At 32.4% G+C, this 11,850-nt stretch overlaps 3 protein-coding genes and 1 long non-coding RNA gene across 5 annotated transcripts; 3 read left to right on the top strand and 1 right to left on the bottom strand.

Annotated features, from left to right (window-relative positions):
- Window positions 1-346: 346 nt before the first annotated feature.
- On the top strand, window positions 347-4,484 carry LOC126748952 (F-box/LRR-repeat protein 7-like). 2 transcript variants are annotated; one of them, XM_050458505.1, is made up of 5 exons: window positions 347-617; window positions 2,419-2,692; window positions 2,745-3,534; window positions 3,589-3,768; window positions 3,839-4,484. In XM_050458505.1, the coding sequence occupies exons 2-5, from the start codon at window positions 2,435-2,437 to the stop codon at window positions 4,372-4,374; spliced, it is 1,764 nt and encodes a 587-aa protein (XP_050314462.1). In that variant the 5' UTR covers window positions 347-617; window positions 2,419-2,434; the 3' UTR covers window positions 4,375-4,484. The 2 variants fall into 2 exon arrangements, with proteins under 2 accessions (XP_050314462.1, XP_050314463.1); XM_050458506.1 differs by lacking the exon at window positions 347-617 and adding an exon at window positions 627-769.
- A 79-nt stretch (window positions 4,485-4,563) lies between these two features.
- LOC126749016 (apolipoprotein D-like) lies at window positions 4,564-6,182 on the bottom strand. Its single transcript, XM_050458612.1, has 4 exons — window positions 5,919-6,182; window positions 5,528-5,712; window positions 5,111-5,473; window positions 4,564-5,036 (listed from the first exon to the last, which is right to left on the bottom strand). Exons 1-4 carry the CDS (start codon window positions 6,161-6,163, stop codon window positions 4,846-4,848), a joined length of 984 nt encoding a protein of 327 aa, XP_050314569.1. The 5' UTR covers window positions 6,164-6,182; the 3' UTR covers window positions 4,564-4,845.
- On the top strand, window positions 5,631-6,836 carry LOC126749018 (uncharacterized). Its single transcript, XR_007664858.1, has 2 exons — window positions 5,631-5,770; window positions 5,962-6,836. It is a non-coding gene; the product is annotated as an uncharacterized LOC126749018 (long non-coding RNA).
- Window positions 6,837-7,118: 282 nt separating this feature from the next.
- Window positions 7,119-8,070, top strand: LOC126749017 (apolipoprotein D-like). The gene is made up of 4 exons (XM_050458613.1): window positions 7,119-7,347; window positions 7,448-7,578; window positions 7,646-7,737; window positions 7,793-8,070. The coding sequence occupies exons 1-4, from the start codon at window positions 7,234-7,236 to the stop codon at window positions 8,008-8,010; spliced, it is 555 nt and encodes a 184-aa protein (XP_050314570.1). The 5' UTR covers window positions 7,119-7,233; the 3' UTR covers window positions 8,011-8,070.
- Window positions 8,071-11,850: the final 3,780 nt, after the last annotated feature.

Genomic DNA, 11,850 nt, shown 5'->3' with positions numbered 1-11,850 from the left:
GATTATTGATTATCTAGAGGCCAATTAAAACATTTGTAGTTATTTTAAAATTGTTTTTATTGAATTTTCATCTTTGTCTGTGACAATTAATTTTTCCATTACTGCTTGCACATTCTTAAAATTGTATTTCATGAATTTTGTAGAACATGTGATGTGATTAATACTTTTCTGTAATTTACTATAATAATAAATAATATGGGTATTTACTCTCTCATTAATTATATGTCTACAATTCTTAAAAACTATTTTGTTGTATCAGTTACCAAAGAACAACTATTAAATATGTTGACAATCACATTCAAGTCCGCCCCTGTAAATTCTTGTCCGTTATTGGACTTGGCTATTCAAAGACGTATTGCGACCAGGAGAGTCGTACCTCGTCTCGTACCACAAGGAGAAAGAGAGATCGAGGCCCAATGTTAACAAAGCAAACTATTCGGTGCTGTCAGTACTTTTACGAAATTCCGACCATATTATCTTTTGTGTGCTCATAGTGTTTTCGGTGGTTGAACCAGTCGATTGTACCCTTGTTTTCTTACAGTACCACTACCTAAAGAAACATGTTATTGAAGCCCTTAGACGATTCCTTAAGGCCAATAAGCAAATGTTAGGTTAAGGTATGTTATAGTCATGTCGATGAACTTTTCAATTTACCAGTTTATCCTACTTATGAAACAATTATTTTTTTGCTTAAAATATGTTTTACATATGGGTGAGACCAAATGTGTGCTGTGTGGTTAATGTGACCGATGGTACTGGAACGATATGAGTAAGTTGAAAAAGATTTCGTCATGTGAAATCTAAATAATGTAGTAACAGCGGGGTGCTCATGTTAAATATTAAATTGATCAGAATATTTGCCAAGCGTGCTGTTCGTTAATGAATGCATAATTTTATTTTTTATGGAGAATATTTTGTGTTAAGAGTGACTACATTCTAAACATTATGTACTTTATTTTTACAACCTATAATCAAAACGTATGTTAAACTGTAAAATAATAATTAGATAGGTTACTACAAAGGAAACATACACAAATATCAGCTTTAAATCCATTTCAAAAAATCCAATAGTGGTTATTGTTGGCTTAATAATTTTAAAGTATTTTATTAGCATCTTAATTTCACCTCTTAAGAGCCCGGGTGCCATATTTTCTTGGATAAATAAACAAGACTTAACAACCTTCTTTTTGGCCTTTTTTACGTGTTCATAGGACACCACCACTGCTAATATATTTAGAAAATATAGCACCACATAGGCAAGAGCCTGAATACTTAATTGCATGTTGAGAAACAGAATAATGCAATACGTTAACCCTTCTAATGTAACAATCATACTAATAAAAACTAAAAAGAAAATGTGCACCGCAAATAGAGAATTCAAACTGTGAGTAACTTTGGCCAGATTTCTATATATGTCTTCCACTACATGCAGTTCTTTTATTAAATGATGGACCACTATGACTCTTTGAGAAAACATTAAGTTTAAGTATTTGTCAATATAGTTGTATCGTTTGCATAAATATCCATTCCATTCGTGTAGTATCAGAGCGGTAAAGGTGGTCCAATAGTGGACTATTCTAAAAAAATATTAATTGGTGGAATTATTAAACGAAAAAAGAAATCATAATTTGTTTAATTCTTACCTGAACCCTATATAAGATAATGTAAGGCTATATTTCTGGTTTTTTATCCAGTGGTACTGTTGATATCCATGAACAGTGAATAAAACAACATGCATTAGTACATATTTAAAATAAAACGATTTGCTTTTTTCTAATCGGATTTTTATATTGTTAAACATTTGCTCAGTTTGGCTAAGAAGGTTTTGAAATTCTTCCCAATCCTTATTGTAATGCTGTTGGGTAATCAGAATGACTGCTAAGCAAAGATGGCTTAAACCCAAATATAGGTGAAAAAGTGTAAGCTTATTTCAATATTTGAAATTTCTTTCTTACCTAGAAATATAAGTAATGACATCCACAAACATACAACTAAAAGGTATTTTGGCATAAAAGTCAAATCTCCAGCCGATAAATGTGTAGATCGTTAAAATTGTGGCAAAACCCAAAAAATTCATAAAATAGCCAACACATTTTCGAAATTTAAAACTGTAAGGTAATAAAAGCACGAATTGTGCATGACGTAGCAGCAAAAATAAGTATTTTAGATCAAAATTCTTTACCTTTTTCATTTTTACCGAGTTGTTTATTACTTTAACAAGAATAAAACGAATTTAGACACATAATACAAGATAATATCTATTCGAAGGACACAATATAATGGGGTGTGCTTACAAATAAAATACAATAAGTACTAGAAAATAATATGATTGATGATAGCAGGGAACTTAAACGGTTTTTATTAATAATTTAATGCTGATGGATATATATGATATGTGAATAGGGTGAATTATTTAAGGTAAAACACCAAAGTTATGAACCACAGCTCTAGTCTGGCAAATCAACTCTCAGGAAGACCAGCACCATGTCCGCTAGTCCGTCTTGGACCGAATAACTGCAGCACAGACGAAACCAACTCGTCTACAGATGGAGGAGATAATAATAATAAGTACCAGTATGAGAAATACACTCATCAAAACGAGTGTAGTTTTTCCAATAAACATCCAACATCAGCTACTTCATGCCAGACCAAGAGACACCAACAACGTTCCGATGTGCCGTATGAGTACATGGTAAGATTATATAATTTTTCTCTTTAACAAATAAATACATATTTTTTTGTAGCAAAACTATTATGAACAATCGCAGTCCTACTTAAGTGAAGAACAAGAGTACGAACAAAAATCTGAGCATAGTTCTTTAGCAACCACAAGCTTAAAATACGCCAAAGGGCCTATAGATCTTTCGTCCTTATGCCTTGGCTCCCCGTACTGGGAAAATGATGAATATTACAGCAAAAAAACTCCCAGCGAAAATTCTTCTCAGTATTACTTATCTCAAAATCAGACCCAAACCGAGTCCGGATATTTGTTTGAAAATTTTGGCAAAAACAGACCATCTAGTCCCGTTTTGGATCAAGGCTATGCCACTTTAATAGCACCCAGCTTCACCGCCAGTTTATGGAATAATGAAAACATTTATAAAGGAAAAAAGTTACATTTAAATAACTCATTTGATAAGCTATCAGATGATTTGGTGCTAAGAATCTTCAATTTTTTAAACAGTATAGATTTAAGTAATTGTGCACAGGTGTGTAGGCGGTTTGATAATCTCGTTTGGACTCCTTGTCTGTGGAGAGTGATCACTATAGACGGAGAAAAAGTGAGTGGCGATAGAGCGATAAAAGGGGTGCTAAGGCAGCTATGTGGGCAAGGGAGGACAGGTGCTTGTCCTAGTGTCGAGAAGATTTATGTTACAAATGGAGCTAGTTTATCTGATAAAACGTTGTTGCTGCTAGCTAAAAGGTGTCCAGAGTTGACTTATTTACAATTGCAGGGGTGTACGAATATTACTAACAATGCTTTATTCGAGATTACTACAAGGTGTAGTAATTTGCAACATTTAGATTTGACTGGTAAGTGTATCTGGGAATAAGGCATGTTCCATTGCTTCACCAATCTTTTTTTAGGCTGCATTAAAATCTCCTGTATAAGCGTAAACTCGATACCAGACGTTACTAGGCGTATGCAGCTTCAGTATTTAGATTTGACAGATTGTGTGGTAATCCAAGATGGCGGGCTGTGGATTATTGTGCAAAATTGTCCTCAACTGGGTTACCTTTATTTAAGGAGATGCATACAAATAACAGGTTAAAATAACTCGTTTAAGCGTGTTGCTTTTAAATTACAGACATAATAGGAATTTATTTCTATTTTCAGATGGAGGTATAAAATACTTACCGAGTTTCTGCTCTGGTCTTCGAGAACTAAGTGTAAGTGACTGTTCGAACGTAACAGATTTCGGCCTGTACGAATTAGCAAAACTGGGCCCTTCGCTACGGTACCTTTCAGTAGCGAAATGCGACCAAGTAAGTGATGCAGGCCTAAAAGTGATTGCAAAAAAATGTTATAAATTGCGCTACTTGAACGCCAGGGGATGCGAAGCGGTCTCAGACGATGCAATAACTGTTCTGGCAAGATCTTGTACTAGATTAAGGGCTTTAGATGTAGGTAAATGTGATGTCAGCGATGCAGGGCTGAGAGCCCTCGCTGAAAGTTGTCCCAACCTAAAAAAATTAAGCTTAAGAAATTGCGAACTAGTTACTGATCGTGGTGTTCAATATGTGGCATATTACTGTAGGGGCTTACAACAATTAAATATACAAGATTGCCAGATTTCTTTGGAAGGGTACAGGGCTGTTAAGAAATATTGTAAGAGATGTGTGATTGAACATACCAATCCTGGTTTTTTTTAGGTAAACTTTTATATACATATAATGCTATTTTTCAATATGGATTTTTGTTATATTTATTTTGTAAATGTGTATATCTCTTTTATTTAATATAATAATATAATTTTTTATTATATGATATTTTATTTTTACCTATTTCGAATAATAAATTGGAAATTTTAGGAATTGCATTTAATATCAGTAGAAAAACAATTTTTTTATTTTGTAACTATTTATTCATATCATAAATAATTATTGTAAATTATAGAAAAAAAAACATATTTTACGCTTTTCCGCATACTTAAAAACATATCTATAACTAAACCTATTGTTGTACTATCCACAGTTAATATTAATAATTATTTTTACCCTATTATCGTATGTAGCAGATAACACAAACACTTATATTATTACTGCTGTTAGATGTTTTTTTTTGGCCTCTAGAAAAAATACTTATTGTTATCTTGTTTCATCTTGCGTTAACGATAAAAGAATTTATACAATTTTAGTAACAACTTCATCTTCATTGACCGGTTTATTTTCGACGGGCAGTTTCGTGGCTTCCAAGTTTTCGCTTATTAAATTATCCGACTCAGTGCGAGAATTCCCGATATCGTTTTCATGCGTAGTGATGTCAGTTAGTTCTGATTTCTCAGAAGTTTCTACCTCTGAAGCCGGCTCATCTCCTATTGGGGAATCGATATAGTTTTATTGAAAATATTTTTACATTATAATGTTTGTATTTGTGAGTACTACCTACCTTTTGTAGTGGCTTCTTCTGGTTGATTTTCCTTTAGTTTCGATTCAATTTTTTGTTCTTCCTTAGAAATATAGTTAGCTTCAACTATTTCATTTTTCTTGAAAAGGACATCAACAATAGGTTGGGCTCTCGTTAAGGTTCTTTTCTTTTCATTTTCTTGATCATCTGCATTTTGTTCTACATTAGTTGAAGTGGAAGCAATTCCTAAGGCTGCGTTTAAGTCGGACGCCGCTACTGCGCAACCTTCTTGATCCGTTTTTACAAAGAATGTTCGGTTAATCTTGTATCGGTCAAGGACACCATAAGCTTTTTGAAGTGTGGTGGTATCTGGGATTCTTTCTCGGGTCATTAGCCAAGCACTTTCTGAAAAAAAAATTGATTAAACTTTGAAGAATTTTTAAAAAAATATTAACTCACGGGCATTTACTGGACCTAAGCCGCTGCAACTCCACATAACTGCGTAGTTATCATAATCAGTATCTAAAACGCTCATGGTTGTCGCAGTTAATGATGGCATGGTGTCGTATTTGACTACGAATCTTCCTTCATTTTTTTTGCCTGTTAAGTCCATGTTGCCACCTATTACCCGCTTAACACCAGTACTGAAAACATGGTTGCTTTTATTTTTTGAAAGATTTACAGCAATAGATATTTTCACAGGTAAAATGTTAATTTTGTTCGATTCGAGTACTTAGTGACGTAGTGTTACACAAATGAAAATGTCAAAATCACAAGTGTTTCAATTTAACATATTTTGTTGTAGTCAATCAATATAAAAAAAAAATCAATATTTAATTAGATTACTTACAATCTATTGGTAACCTCATTCGAAATATAAATTTTCCCATTAGGTCCCACAGCATAATCAGCTACGACACATCTGGCTGCGACTTCGGAAAACTGAAAATAGCGCTCAGCTTCGTACCACTTCCCTAAGAACCTGTTCATGTCGAAATGGGGCATTGGCAGGTAATCAGGACAAAACCCGAACCCAGGAATCTGCGCCCGCACCGCACAAACCACAACCGAAATTATTAAATATAACCGATTCATCGTTGAAGAGATTTTGTTACTCATTCACTTCGGTCCAGCCTTTATATAGCTAAAGTACCGGTACTTTGACTTCTTTTTCCGAACATCACATTACCTGAACGTGTTCAAAAGTTCAAGTTAACGTTTTTTTGTATTATTCGGTAAATTAAATGTATTATATGCGGTTTTTCCTAAGAAAAAGGGTTAAATTTTTATCTTTTAGGCATTTTATACAATTATTTTAAAAAAAATATTCAATCCCCTTGATTTATTATGAAAAATTGCACATATTTTTCAAATCCCTATAGGATCAATATTATTTTTTATAACATCTGTGTATATGATATGGCAGTATAGTGGATTAAATCTTTACCCTAAACTTGAATATATAGTTTACTTTTTAGTTGGTGGATTTAATGACTATTATTGCAACTTTTTTAATCGCCCAGGTAAACCGAAAAGAAATGAGCTGTCAAGAAGGCAATATAAAGTTACACAGAATACAGACCAGTATCAACAGATGAGTACGTTAGGTCAAACGGTTCTTATAAAGATTTGTTTACAGAAAAGGCAATGCCCTTAGATGGCCTGATGAACTTGCGACCAAAACTTTCCTTTAGGCTTTAAGATGTTCATAATACTTTTTTTATTAGATGGTTGTGCAACGTATTCAATAATTAAACTAGTTTTTTAAGATACACTTAGTATTTTTTATCAAAAAAAATTTTTTTTGTAAAATTATTACCCATTTATTGTCTCTTGAAATAGCTTTTTTTACGTATTCACTTATGATATTCCATCAATAAATTCATCATTCAAGTAATCCATTAAATAACAATATTATTGAAGAACACAACTTATTAAAAAACTAGTTATGATAATCCTGTTATTTTAATTTATTATAGTAAATGTTTTAACCTTTTTTAATTACCTACACGCATTACAAAATGTACATAAGATTGGTACCTGCTTATTACCAACATATCTACTAGTATTCACAATAATAAAATATTTAATGCGACAGAGTAGCTGGTGGCATTCATTCGTAACGTTAGACCATAAACATAAATTGGTTAAGTCACATACAAACCATGATATTTTTTATTTTTCCGTTACTTTTCTTGCATTTTTCCTCAGGGCAAGTATTGAGTTTAGGAAAGTGCCCTACTAATGTACAACCTATGCAAGATTTTAATGCAACCCAGGTAAAACCAATCATTATTTAAAATGATGTTGAATCATTGAGTTTACAGTTACTTTTTAACACATTTACTATTTATTTAAGTTTGACGACGTTTTTTTTAGTATTTAGGAGAGTGGTATGAATATGCTAGGTACTTTGCTGTATTTGAATTTGATGGAGAATGCGTCACTGCCACCTATGGTGCGGGTGAAAATGGCACAGTTAAAATAAAAAATGAGCTAAGAAATGGCTTGTAAGTAGAACATTATGACGTATTTATGTCATTTTGAATTTTATTAAGAAATTTGTAATATTTTTAGATTAAAAAATCACCTCTCAATTACTGGAATAGCTACTTTTGTTGAATCACCTACAGTTGCCAAGCTTTCTGTAGTATTTCCTTCATTGCCTGGTAATCAAGCATTGAAATTTTAAAAGGTATTCTTGTTAATTTTTTTTTCTTTTAGTGAGGTTTGCAGCGCCTTACTGGATTTTAAAAACAGATTTTGATTCTTATGCCGTCGTTTGGTCCTGCGTCCAAATTTTAGTATTTAACTCACAAAATACCTGGATTTTAACAAGAAATCGAATTCCTTCAAAAGAAACTTTGGAGAACGCATATAATGTGCTTAAAACCCAAAATATTGCTAATTTATTAAGAAAAACCAATCAAAAAGATTGTTAGAGTAAAATTGCTTTTATTGTTAAAAATCATTTTATAAGTAAATATTTCTCAATAATTCTATTTATGACTTTTATGAGCAAAACCTTGTGGATCATCATCAAAAATTATTAATTAACATTTAAATAATTGTCACCAAAAAATGGCGAACAACAAAATTAATTTTCAGTTACATTACAGAACGAATCAAAACCAATATTTTAATATTATATAGCAACAAACCCTATTTATTCATAAAGTCTATTTATTCCTGTATTCCCTATCCAAAAATGAACTTTATATTCATCTATATTAAAGTGTCCTGTAATTCACCTTAAGAGGTCTCGTTAGTTGTAACTAACACAATAGATGGTGTGTAAAGCGTGTCTCTAGAGTGTAAACTTTTATTCCCATTCAGGTGGAATATGCAATATGCATGTATTCTTGTACGTTTTAATCTTTTGGGTCTGGGCCGGACTTGTGAGAAATAAACGAAAGCATAATATTATTATTTTTAAATATATTCATACATTAAATTAGTATCCCCAAGATGCACATGAGACTGCTTAAATTTTAACAAAATTATATATTATATAAGCCTTAACCAACCCGTTTATATCAAGTTTATTAGTAATAAACGTATTCCTCTTCCAAGTCCGTAATTTTATAGCGCACTAAAAAAATTATCACACCCCTTATTAAGTCGTTATTTGGTTTTATGGAACATATTCGATTTCTTTAAAAAAAAAACTACACGGTTCTTTATTTTCCAACGTTTTACTGCAGCTATAAATGCGGTATTGTTGTGTCATTCTTTAACCATCCTTATGCATTGAGTGATATATTGGCTCTTTCGAATTAATTTTTTTTTAGGATTATTTTTACTAATTAATTCTATTTTATGAGAATTACTTCTTAATTGGCAAGGACACAAATAACATAAAAAAAGTTATTGTAAATGAAAAAATCCGATCCGACAAAGCGCTCGAAAAAAATTTACATCGAAACAGCGTTTGATTTCAAATGATTCCAATAAGCGACTTATTGAAAGAAAGTAGGGGAAAGTTCCCATTTGGGGATAAATTTCGTTAAGAGAAATGCGCGCATAAAAATAATATCACTTGATTAATGGCCGAGATAATTGAATCACGAGGCGCGAACAAAAAAAATCGTTCTCGAATAAATGATAAAATTTATTTGGTTATGAAGTTTAAAAAGTTTGTAGTGACAGTTCGCTAAAGAGGGGGTGTTAGGCGAATGAATGAATATGGCCTCTGTTGTCGCTGTTGCGCCCCAGAGACGCGGAATGGTGATTTAACATCTATGAGGGCTCTAATTTAATAGAAGGCCCCTTTTGTGTTATTAGTTGCGTACACAAATACTACTAATGTAATGGAGACTTTGTAATCCGATTTGTTCTACTCGTTGATATCATTTAATTAATGGCTTATCAATTATTTGCAATCAACTGCTGTGCTCTTATTAAAATTAATTATAACGATGTCCGTGCGCATTCGACTTAAATATGATTTATGTTGTAGAAGTATCTTTGCCAATTCACTTAAAGGGCTGATAGTAAAAATTAATAACTAGATAGAGAGAGAACCAGTTTTGCTTGACATTTTCATTTATTAAAATAAGTTGTTACCTTTAAAGTCATAAAATGGTGAGGTGAAGGAAAGCTAAATAAAGCAGCGGGTAAAGAAAAAACATCATATAGACATACACCTCCGTGATCCATAAAATGTTAAGAATGAATATTGAGTATTATGTTTTCATCTGAGCTGAGCCGAGCCTCGACAATAATATACAATCGTTGATGGAACTGTAAGAAATCTCGTTGAGATTCGGTGGCATGTAAAGCAGTTAGATTTTATGATTGGCGCAGTCGTGCAATATTTTATATTTGGGCATATACAGACCTGTACCTGAATAATACAAGAAAGACCCCGAGACCCGTATGCCGAACGTCTTTATATTGGACTACTTTGGTGGATTTATTGTCGGAAATCATGAAAACATTTTATTCGCCCTAAACTTTTATAACCGACTAAATTTTCATTTCTCCTCCTTATGATTTTACTTCGCTTTTATATTTTTGGGTTATAGTTCTGTTTTTGGCGGATATGTAAACTTTCTTTGGTCCTATAAATAGACGTCTTTTTTGTTACATTGTACCCTTAGAACTGTAGCCTCCAAATGCCCAGAACTTTTTCGAAAAATTCCCGTTCCACTTCAGTCTGTACAGCAATCAACAGCATTATTTTTCTTAACATTCATCTTTCATTATCATGACAAGTAAGTGTAGAACTATTAACAAAAATAGTGTGTTGTCATCATAATATAAGTTTTTGTAATAATTGAAACATCACCCAGTACACGAAAGTTGTACACTTGCTAATATCTTCAAAAAGTAGCATCAGCGGGCACATCGGACGGGTCTGGCTGCAGACCCAGGTGTTAGTTTTGATTTCAAATATCAAAGTCGGTCCCGGATTTCCATATACCCCCACGACTAAAGCCCGGAATATCTATCTCGGGGGATAAACAATTGAATTTAAAATGCGGCTGACCAATACCGAGTGCAGATTACGACGCGAAAATTGAATTCAAAAACTTGGCCGGAATCTATAATGCGACCTTCCTAAAACACATATCTCTTCTTCCGATCTCGATCTTTTTCGTGCAGGACTGTAGTTCTCTGTTTTAGGGTTTTCTCATATTGAAAAATGATATATTATGAGAATATCGAATTTTTTTCTTTCTACAGAGTGAGTCAAGTTTCTTCAATTCATTTTTGGATTAAATTTACTGCTCGAAACGAAAATATAGATTTAAAAGCAAGCTCATAAAATACAGCAAAGGCGTCATCATTTTAGGATTAAAAGGATTTCACACAGTTCATGCTATCGTTCTCATATACGACGGCATTGGCACTGCTGTTTGTGGTCGGTTCACTAAGTGGCCATTTGTTTCCCTTAAAAGGCCCTTTTAACACGTCCACTCTACTTTACTTCCCAAAGACAATTAGTGGATTTATTTTGCTTCTAGTGTAACTTCGAACTTTTTGGTTTTAAGTATTTTAATAGTCATAATAGCGACTTTTCTGGAAGGAAGCCATTACATTTACGTGAATTATGTTACCAACTTAATACTAGGAGCCAATAATTAAATGCGTTACGTGGATGCTCTAACACATTATATTTATATTGTTGTATACTAACATTACTTCAGATAATATATAAAAAGTGGATTTTTTTAGTCGTGGATCCATTTGTTCAAATTGGTTAAACTGCATATTTTGATCAGCCTAAACTAAAACAAAATGCTCTTAATATTATTAATATATATTGGAAAAAATTGTGTTCGTTTTAAAAGGGGACATTAAAATTAAAATTTTGGCACACTATAAAAGATATTAAAAGTTTGGAAGAATATTATAAAAAGTGTATCGTAAATTGAAAAGATTAATTATCACTAAAAAAACAGGTTCGGGGTAGATACACGGTCGAATTAAATTGTTATAAAACCTATAAATTTGAGAACCCGTTAAAAAACCTATGACAATTTATAAAAGAAGAAAAAGACATCCTTTATTTTGAAATAATTGAAATTAACAACCTTTGGGTTGAATGGTCCAATTTGGGAGAGCTGCAATGGTACAAAGCATTATTAATTGAAAATCCAAGTAGTGGTTCCGAGGCACAACCAAACTCGAAGAAAATCGAAAACACGCGTGATTAGATGACATAAATAAAATAAGAGTTTGAGCCAATTTTTACTTTTGCTTAGTATTATTTTGTTATTTTAACCTAAAATATCTGCTTTGTTAAATTTTGATAGCATCTAAAATAATTCTAATAA

Source organism: Anthonomus grandis, chromosome 22 (genome assembly GCF_022605725.1).
Source record: "Anthonomus grandis grandis chromosome 22, icAntGran1.3, whole genome shotgun sequence".
Lineage (NCBI taxonomy): Eukaryota > Metazoa > Arthropoda > Insecta > Coleoptera > Curculionidae > Anthonomus > Anthonomus grandis.
This window is presented reverse-complemented; position numbering and strand designations above follow the sequence as displayed.